Source organism: Silurus aristotelis, assembly GCF_946808225.1.
Source record: "Silurus aristotelis genome assembly, chromosome: 1".
Classification (NCBI taxonomy): domain Eukaryota; kingdom Metazoa; phylum Chordata; class Actinopteri; order Siluriformes; family Siluridae; genus Silurus; species Silurus aristotelis.
This window is the reverse complement of record NC_139574.1, coordinates 15194209-15204464: the sequence shown is the minus strand read 5'-3', so window position 1 is coordinate 15204464 and position 10256 is coordinate 15194209. Positions and strand designations below refer to the sequence as shown.

The following is a 10256-nucleotide window of genomic DNA, read 5'->3' as shown; positions in this document are numbered from 1 at the left end:
TGGTGTGTACATAGTCCTTCCATCCAGTTTCCCACTCTGTTTTATTTTCTATTCAAACCTCCTGAAACACCCTTTGTTTCTCTTTGTGTTTGCAAAATTAATAAATTTAATAAATTTAATAAATTTAGCATTTCCTTTGTTTTTGCGACTTATTCTTGGTTTTCCTGTAAATGGGAACTTGTTGTCCTGCACTGCTTTTGTCTGCCAGTGTTTTCAATACATTCATAGCAAATAGAATGCTAAAAATTGTTCTATATTATGGTCATTCTTTTTATTTTTTATTTTTTTTATAATTCTGTATTTCCCCAAAAAGATAAATCAAAGAAGTAAAAAAAAAAAAGATGTTAAATGTACAGTGAGGAAAATAAGTATTTGAACACCCTGCTATTTTGCAAGTTCTCCCACTTAGAAATCATGGAGGGGTCTGAAATTGTCATCGTAGGTGCATGTCCACTGTGAGAGACATAATCTAAAAAAAAATAATCCAGAAATCACAATATATGATTTTTTAACCATTTACTTGTATGATACAGCTGCAAATAAGTATTTAAACACCTGAGAAAGTCAATGTTAATATTTGGTACAGTAGTCTTTGTTTGCAATAACAGAGGTCAAACTTTTCCTGTAGTTTTTCACCAGGTTTGCACACACTGCAGGAGGGATTTTGGCCCACTTCTCCACACAGATCTTCTCTAGATCAGTCAGGTTTCTGGCCTGTCGCTGAGAAACACGGAGTTTGGGCTCCCTCCAAAGATTCTCTATTGGGTTTAGGTCTGGAGACTGGCTAGGCCATGCCAGAACCTTGATATGCTTCTTACAGAGCCACTCCTTGGTTATCCTGGCTGTGTGTTTCGGGTCATTGTCATGTTGGAAGACCCAGCCTCGACCCATCTTCAATGCTCTAACTGAGGGAAGGAGGTTGTCCCCCAAAATCTCGCAATACATGGCCCCAGTCATCCTCTCCTTAATACAGTGCAGTTGCCCTGTCCCATGTGCCCTGTCCCATGCTACCACCCCTATGCTTCACAGTAGGGATGGTGTTCTTGGGATGGTCCTAATCATTCTTCTTCCTCCAAACACGTTTAGTGGAATAATGACCCAAAAGTTCTATTTTGGTCTCATCTGACCACATGACTTTCTCCCATGACTCCTCTGAATCATCCAAATGGTCATTGGCAAACTTAAGACGTGCCTGGACATGTGCTGGTTTAAGCAGGGGAACCTTCCGTGCCATGCATGATTTCAAACCATGACGTCTTAGTGTATTACCAACAGTAACCTTGGAAACGGTGGTCCCAGCTCTCTTTAGGTCATTGACCAGCTCCTCCCGTGTAGTTCTGGGCTGATTTCTCACCTTCCTTAGGATCATTGAGACCCCACGAGGTGAGCTCTTGCATGGAGCCCTTTCCAGCCTTGTGGAGGTGTACAATTTTGTCTCTAGTGTCTTTGGACAGCTCTTTGGTCTGGGCCATGTTAGTAGTTGATTCAGAGTCAGATTCTTACTGATTGTATGGGGTGGACAGGTGTCTTTATGCAGCTAACGACCTCAAACATGTGCATCCTATTTAGGATAATAAATGTAGTGGAGGTGGACATTTGAAAGGCAGACTAACAGGTCTTTGAAGGTCAGAATTCTAGCTGATAGACAGGTGTTCAAATACTTATTTGCAGCTGTATCATACAAATAAATAGTTAAAAAATTATATATTGTGATTTCTGGATTTTTTTTTTTTAGATTATGTCTCTCACAGTGGACATGCACCTACGATGACACTCCATGATTTCTAAGCGGGAGAACTTGCAAAATAGCAGGGTGTTCAAATACTTATTTTCCTCACTGTACCTGCTTTACTTTGCCAAACAAACCAAAAGCTGAAAAACATATGGGACTAATTAACTTGCATCCTAAAAAGAAACACAAAACAGGAAGCATGCTGTCAGAGCACAGTGAAGCAACTTTATTTGTAATATATGTTTTTCAACACTAATGCCTGTAGTATACTATTTGGTCTTTTAACAGATCTAATATGAAATTTGTATGAACATAAAAATTAAACATGTGTGGCTTTTTCTGGCTGTGTTCTAAGACTGTGTTGCAATCAATGTGATTACAACATTGGTTCACTCTATGGGCTCTGCTCCATTCAAGAGTCTCAGGCATGCAAACACTTTTGTTTCACATATGCTCACAAGTCTGAAGCATAGCCAAAGTATGCAGGAATGTTAAACCACATGAAAACAATTTGGACCACATGACAGCAGTTTATTAGAAAGTAAATATCTGCATAGCTTTGATGCTTGATAGCATTGAGGCCTGAGAACTGTACCTACTACTGAAGCATTAAAAAGTTTCATGTCCCTGAACTATCCAGATGTATGTTGATCATAATCAGAGACTTATATTTGTACCAGAAAGACACCCTCTTAAATCATTAAAAGCATGTGCTAATTTCAATGGCTACAGACACCATTATTGTTTAAGCCGCAAATCATCCTCCCACACACTTTAAACACACACAGAAAACAATTTGCAAGAATGCAGTAATTGTATTTTTAATAATAAATTTCATTATTTGAACATAAAACTCCATAAAAACAATTCCCTATAAGTTTTCTGGTCTATCGTGCTACCTGCAAAAGAGAATGGGAAAATCGACAAAACAAATTAGTTATGTGGCAAATGCAATTCTGCGATAAAGGGCATAAGATCTGAACCACATTAAAGTGAGTGATTACTATATAGCAGTGGTGGGAGGTCAGGGCCAGAAAAGCCTTCTCTGCTGGCCTAAACACTATCAGAAGCACTGACCTACATTTACAACCTAAATTCTAATATTTGTTCCATGAAATTGTATTAATTTATTCCCAAAAGTTTATTCTCTTTATTTCGTAGCGTTTATTTTGGGTGCACTGCTTCCAGTACGTGTATGTGGATGTTAAATTTTTTGTACAATCAGATTTCAGCCTTTATATGTTGCTATGTCAATCTTATCTGCCCAGGGCCTGCAAAGATAGTTCTGCTGGTACTATTACTGCTGGTCTCTTTTAGCAACAGGTCTGTTTCTCTAACTAATTAGATTTTATATTCACCTTACAGGACCAGCTAGATGGCCCTAAATAGCATCAGCAATTTTCCGTAATCTGATTGGTTGGTTAGAGGGAAACTGTTACAGCCAAGTTCGACTGGCAAAACACGTCTGTAGCAATCTGTACACATGTATACATCAGAGTTATACTTTTTATGTTTAGAAGAGAAATTGATTTGGTCTCAGACATAATTAAAAATACATTTTCAAGAAGAGCTAGACATTGTGAGGAGAGGTCGGTCAACCCTGAAGCTAGCTAGCTTGTCTTAGCCAGGGAAATGGTTTGTTCACCACTTCCAGACCAGTGAATATGAGTCGTACCACTGGCTTACAGCATCTGAGGAGCAGTGCAAATTATAAGTCTGCGTTTCTGGTGAGTAGGTTGTATTTTATAAAATTTTTCATGTTTTTGTCATGTTAATCCAGCCATTAGGGTTGCACAAGCCAGTGCACTCTTAGGGTTGCGTTAGGGAGGGCATCCAGCTTAAAACATGTGCCAAATCAAATATGCGGATCACGAATAACAATTTCATACTGGATCGGTTGAGGCCTGGGGTACCATCCGGCTGGAAATAGTATAGCACTTCATTAAACTATACTACTTTCACATGAAGAGGATTATACAGTTTTTGCTTACCGTGCTGATGTTTCGCCTTTATCCATTACACCAGTGTTTTTCTACAGTAGATCTGTTGTGTAGGACTTGATGTTGATATCCCTTGATACATACTTGAGGCACCGATAAAACTCTTTGGGATGGTCTATTCAGTGGTGGCACCCTCTGCCACACTACTCCTCAGTCCTTCCTTCTCCTGAGGTGGCTCCTTCTCGACTCAAATCAAATCAAATCAAATCAAATTTTATTCATCACATACACATACATACAGGGTACGACATGTAGTGAAATGTTTTGTACGATGGTCCGGCATGAGGGAATAGGATGGGGGAAAGAAAAGGAGGCAGATAAATAACTATAAGGTATAAGAAAAAAAATAAATAATAATAAAATAAAATAAAATAAATAAATAAAATAAAGTAAAAGAATATAAGGTATAAAGATATATAGATATATAGATATATAAAAGGATAATGTGTGAGCAAATATACATATAAACAGTAAACAATGTGTAGTGAAAAATGTAAACAAAATAAACATTTAAACAATAGGCAGTTTGTGGTGGGTTGTCCATAAAGTGTCCGTGTGCGGTATGGTGTGGTGTAAAGGTCCGTAAAGTGTCCATGTGCAATATGGTCCATGTGGTATGAATAAAATAAAAAGCGCACTGTGCTGTGCAAGTCCAAAGTTTAAAGTGTCGTGGTGCGAACGGTGAGGTATGTTTAAAGTGACGTGGTGCGAAGGTGAATATATGTACAGAGAAGTGTGATGATGATGGTGGAGAGAGTGGGCCAGTTCTAGATCCTGGGTGTTTCCTGGTTTAAACACCGGATGGCCTGCGGGAAGAAGCTCCTCCTCATTCTCTCTGTGTTCGGTTTCAGGGAGCGGAAGCGTTTTCCTGAACGCAACAGAGAAAAGAGTCCATTGTTGGGATGGCTGAGGTCCTTCAAAATCTTCCTGGCTCTGGTCCTGCACCACGTGCTATAGATGTCCTGCAGGTTAGGGAGCTCAGTGTGGATGGTACGTTCAGCTGAACGCACCACCCTCTGGAGGGCTCGTCTGTCCTGCATGGTGCTGTTCCCGAACCAGGAAGTGATGCTGCCCGTCAGGACGCTCTCAATGGTGCAAGTGTAGAAAGTCTTAAGCACCTGAGAGGGTAGTTTAAAGTCCCTTAAGCGTCTCAGATGGTACAGACGTTGCCGGGCCTTCTTCACCAGGGTGTTGGTGTGACAGGACCAAGACAGATCCTGTGTGATGTTAACACCAAGGTACCGGAAACTGTCCACTCTCTCCACTGGGGTCCCGCTGATGTTAATAGGTTGGTATGCCCGCTCCCGCTTTGTGCTGAAGTCCACGATCAACTCCTTAGTCTTGCTGACATTCAGGAGAAGGTTGTTCTCCTGGCACCATCTCTCCAGGTTTTTAACCTCCTGTAGGTAGGCCGTCTCGTCGTTGTTGGAGATCAGACCCACCACAACAGTGTCGTCAGCAAACTTGATGATGGTGGTGGAGTTGGATGTGGCCACACAGTCATGTGTGTACATTGAGTAAAGCAGGGGGCTCAGAACACAACCCTGGGGGGCGCCAGTGCTGAGGGTGAGGGTGGATGAGGTGTGTTTTCCCACCCGTACGGCTTGTGGTCTGTCTGTCAGGAAGTTAGAGATCCATTGACACAGCGGCTGGCTGAGTCCCAGGACCTCCAACTTAGAGGTGAGTGTGGAGGGAATTATGGTGTTAAACGCTGAACTGTAGTCCACGAACAACATCTTTGCATAATTCCCATTTCTTTGGTCCAGGTGGCTCATCGTGGTGTGGAGAAGATGAGCAATGGCGTCCTCAGTAGAGCGGGTCTGACGGTACACAAACTGTAGTGGGACAAGTGTGTCTGGTAGTGATGCAGTGATGAAGTCTCTGACCAGTCTCTCAAAGCACTTTATCACTACTGAGGTCAAGGCTACAGGGCGATAGTCGTTGAGGCAGGCGGGCTGGGGTTTCTTCGGGACAGGAACAATGGTGGACTGTTTAAAACATGAGGGGACAACAGACTGTTCCAGTGAGAGGTTGAATATCTCAGTGAACACCAGTGCTAGCTGGTCAGCGCAGGCTTTCAGAACCCGGCCTGTGATGCCATCTGGTCCTGCTGCCTTCCTGGTATTCACTCTCTAGAAGATGGTGTTTTATAGTCCGTTATTGTTCTTAGTCCCTGCCACAGGTTCCTAGAGCCACCATGTTGAAATGGTGACTCTAGTTTCCTCCCGTAGCGCCGCTTTGCTTCCTTTACCGCTCTGCGAACACTGTAAGACGCAGCCTTGTACTCGTCCATGTCCCCGGTGGCGAGCCCCGTGTTGTAGGCAGCGGAGCGGGATCTCAGAGCGTCGCGGATAGTTTTATCCACCCACGGCTTCTGGTTGGGAAACGTTCTGATAGTGGTTTTCTGCACTGTATCATCAGCTAGTTTCCCAATGAATCCCACAACCGCTTCCGTAAACATGTTGACGTCATCAGAGCTGCGCCGGAACATGTCCAAGTCTGCGTCATCCAAAGCGTCCTGCAGAGCGGCCACCGATTGGTCAGTCCAGCGCGCGACCTCCCTCTGAACCGGAGCTTCCTGTTTCAGCCTTTGTTTGTAAACAGGCATGAGGAAGATGGCGGCATATTCCGATTTCCCAAACGGTGGACGTGATTGTGCCTTGTAGCTGTTCTTGAATGGCGTGTAACAGTGGTCCAGTGTTCTTTCGCCCCTGGTAGGGCAGGTGATGTGCTGATGAAAGTTCGGTAGTGCGCGCTTGAGGTTGGCACTGTTGAAATCTCCGACCACAATGAGCGCAGCGTCCTGATGCTGTGTTTGGTGAAGAGTTATTGTCTCGTGTAAATCCCATACTGCAGTGTCCGTGTCCGCATGAGGTGGAATATAAACGGCACTGACAATGACCGAACTGAATTCCCGAGGTAGATAGAAGGGCCGACATTTGATGGTCAGTAGTTCCAGATTTGGTGTGCAGGAGCGTGAAAGAGGAACGATGCTCGCGCTGTCGCACCAGTGGTTGTTCACCATCAGACACACTCCACCTCCTCTTGACTTCCCCGACTCCAGTGTTCTGTCCATGCGGTAAACCGAGAAGAACTCGGCCGGCTGGATGGCGTGGTCCGGTATTGCTGGGTTCAGCCATGTCTCGGTGAAGCAGAGAAGGTTGCAGTCCCGAATGTCTCTCTGGAACTTGACCCTTGCCCTGAGGTCGTCGAGCTTGTTCTCTAATACTCAGTATACTGAGGCACCGCTAAGACTCTGTGGAAAGGTCCACTGAGTGATGGCACCCTTTGGGTTGTCAAGTGGGCGCCCTCCTTCCTGGGTGTTTCGCTGATAAGCCCACGACACCTCCAGAGGGTTCAGCAGTGAATCCCAGCGTCCCAGGTTCACTCCCTAGATGCCATCAACTCGCTTAAAGACCCAGGTGGAGTCTTTTCTTTTCACCCACAGCCACTGGCTTCCCTTTTCTGCAGCTGCAGAGAGGTCTTTGACCGCCTGCTGGTGGACCTTTCCTTGTACTCCCATCTCCCTGAGTAGCCTGGATGTTGTGGTGGCTACGAACCCTCTGCAACCTACTTTCACTGGGCGTACCTTTACATTCCAGCCTTGTTGTTGTGCATCGGCTGCAAGTTCAGCGTACCTCAGCCATTTCCGTTCATAGGCCTTCTCCACTGCACCCTCCCAGGGAACGGTGAGCTCGATGATGTAGACAAGTTTGAGCGAGGCTGACCACAGAACAAGGTCTGGTCGCAGGTTGGTGGCTGCAATTTCAGCTGGGAAGCATAGTTTCTTATTCAAGTCTGCCAGCAGCTTCCAGTCCCGTGCTCTACCCAGCTGACCATAGTCTGATCTTATGGTGGTGAGGTTGGCTTGACCCTCACCCTCTCGAACAAATGGTGTTGGCTGCCACTGGGATGAGGGGGAGGAAGGGTATTCACATTTGTCCGTTGATTTTCCAAAACTGCAGCAAGACACTTCAGCACCTGGTTGTGCCGCCAGGTGTAACGCCCTTGGGTGAGGCTAGTCTTGCATCCCACTAAGATGTGCTTCAGTGTTGCTAGACTTGGGCATAGAGGGCACGTGGGGTCCTCAGCATACCATTGGCTTAGGTTTGCGGGAGAAGGCAGGACATCATAGGCAGCCCGGATGGTAAAGCTTGCCCTAAATGTCTCCATTTCCCACAGCTCTTTCCAGGAGATCTTCCTCTTCTCCACTCCTTCCCATGCCATCCACTGCCCTTTCTTTGCCTGTGCCACTGCCTGGGCGCACCTTCTTGCTTCCTCCTCCCGCCGTACCTCCTGGATCACCATCTTGCGTCTCTGAGATGAAGAGGCCTTGCGCCACACTGGTGTACTGGCCCCAAGTCCAAGACCACTTCTTCCCTCCTGCACTCGGCCCACGATGTCCTTGTGTCTGAGTGCTGCCTTTGCCTGCTCAGTTGCAACCATCGGGGTCCACTTCCTTCCAGTGGCCAAGATGGGGGCCGCTTGGACTACAAATGGATCACTCGAATCCAGTAGCATCATCTCCAGTCTGACTTTGGCACACTTGTACTCCTCTACTAGACTGGAAATGGGCAGGTGTAGTATCCCTTTGCCATAAAGTCCAGTACTGCTGAGGCACCTGGGAAGGCCAAGCCACTTCCTTACGTATGAGCCGACCAGTCTCTCCAGCTTTTTCACCTTTGAGAGTGGGACTTCGTAGAGGGTTAGTGGCCATAGGAGATGTGGAAGTAGTCCATACTGCATGCACCAGAGCTTTAGCTTGCCAGGAAGCAGGGTTCTGTTGATGTTCTCCAGGCCACTGGCTACCTCCTTCCTAAGCTGCTCTACTTGCTCTTTGTCTTTAAGGGAGGCATCATACCACTGACCTAGACTCTTCACTGGCTTCTCTGAGACAGTTGGGATAGGTTCCTTGCCGATGTGGAACTGGTGGTCTGACAGCTTTCCCTTGATGATGGAAATGCTTCTGGACTTGCTCGGGCTTGATCTTCATGCGAGCCCGCTCGATGTTGCCCTGGAGCTTAGTAGCCGTACAGTGCAAACCTTGGTTGTGGTCAGAGTTGTGAGGTCATCCATGTAAGCTCTGACTGGTGGCAGCCTCAGCCCAGGTCTTATTTGCTGTCCGCCAACTGTCCATCTAGAGGCCCGAATGATGACCTCCATTGCCAGGGTGAAGGCCAGTGGGGAGATAGTGCTCTTACAACCGGCAACCGGCCATAATTCCCACTTCCAGGTGTTGCCAAGCTGTTGTGTACTCTGCTGTTGTCACACAGAGTTGGACGTCCTTAAAGTAGGCCTTGACAAGGGTTGTAAGAGCTGCTGGAACTCTAAAGTAGTCAAAGGCTGTCCAGAGGAGGCTGTAAGGGACTAAGCCAAAGGCATTTGCAAGATCCGGGAACACCACGTGAAGATCTGTTCCCTCCTTTTTGGCGACCTGGATCTGATGCCAGATGACACTAGCATGTTCTACACAACCGGAGAAGCCTAAGATGCCTGCTTTCTGAATTGACGTGTCGATCAAGTTGTTTCTTTGCAGGTATCCTTCCAGCCTGTGAGCGACAACGCTGAAGAAGATTTTCCCCTCCACATTTAGAAGACTGATCTTCCGAAACTGCCCGATCTCTGCCAAGTCCTTTTCCTTTGGCTCTTCGCCAGGATGTTGGTATCTCCTTCTTCTGCCACACAACTTTCATCAGTTTCCAGAGGAATCGCAGGACAGCTGGAGCATTTTTGTAGAGCTTGTATGGAACTCCATTGGGGCCTGGAGATGATGCGGCCCTTGCTCTACGCACGGTTTGTTCTACCTCACTCCACTGGGTGGACTGATATCCAGCTCATGCTCTGGTTGGTTGACTGGTGGCATGTCATGTGGGAGTGTAACTTCTTCCTGATGTCTGTCATCTGTGCAGGAGTTTTTCAAATGTTCTTCCAGGTCGGCTTTTGACACTGAGAGACTTCCGCTCTTCTGCGTGTATGTGAAATCAGATATTGAACACCCATTTTTATCCAAAATGACACAATCCTCATTTTGCAACACTTCTGTGAAGATTCGACTGTGAGATGGGTGGTAGAATCAGGCTCCTCCAATCAAAGCATCAATTCTGCTAATATAGTATATAGATTTTAATTCACCAATTGAAATAAATCCATGTAAATAATATAGAAAATACATTTGTAGAGATATATTTTTCTAAAGGGGCATTTTGTTCACATTCACTCACTGCACATTCATACAGTTATGTAATCAGTCAATCATGAGACAACAGCATAATGCTAAATATCCTGCAGATAGAGCTTCAGTTAATGTTTACATCTAACGAAAGATTGGGTAAAATGTGAACACTGTGGCTTTAACAGTGACATACTTGTACCAGATAGGCTTGTTTGTTTCTTAAGAAAGGTTATTGACTCTAAACAGGCAAATGTATTGTATGGTATGTCTGCCTTTGCTCTCAATACCTTTTAAAATGAATTAGCCCCTGTATGGGTGAACGTTTTTTTAAATAAGGTTTATTGAGTCACTC

At 45.4% G+C, this 10256-nt stretch overlaps 1 protein-coding gene across 1 annotated transcript; it reads right to left on the bottom strand.

Annotated features, from left to right (window-relative positions):
- Window positions 1–3774: 3774 nt before the first annotated feature.
- LOC310729735 (uncharacterized protein) lies at window positions 3775–9315 on the bottom strand. The gene is made up of 3 exons (XM_083548205.1): window positions 8837–9315; window positions 7005–8595; window positions 3775–3918 (listed from the first exon to the last, which is right to left on the bottom strand). Exons 1-2 carry the CDS (start codon window positions 8867–8869, stop codon window positions 7582–7584), a joined length of 1047 nt encoding a protein of 348 aa, XP_083404331.1. The 5' UTR covers window positions 8870–9315; the 3' UTR covers window positions 3775–3918; window positions 7005–7581.
- Between the last annotated feature and the right edge of the window lie 941 nt (window positions 9316–10256).

Excerpts from the sequence above, each read along its gene's own strand:
- LOC310729735 (XM_083548205.1), bottom strand. The coding sequence starts at position 8,869 with ATGGACAGTTGGCGGACAGCAAATAAGACCTGG. Across the intron at positions 8,596-8,836 it reads GGACAGCAAATAAGACCTGG|TGGTATGATGCCTCCCTTAA; the intron begins GCTGAGGCTGCC and ends AGTCTAGGTCAG.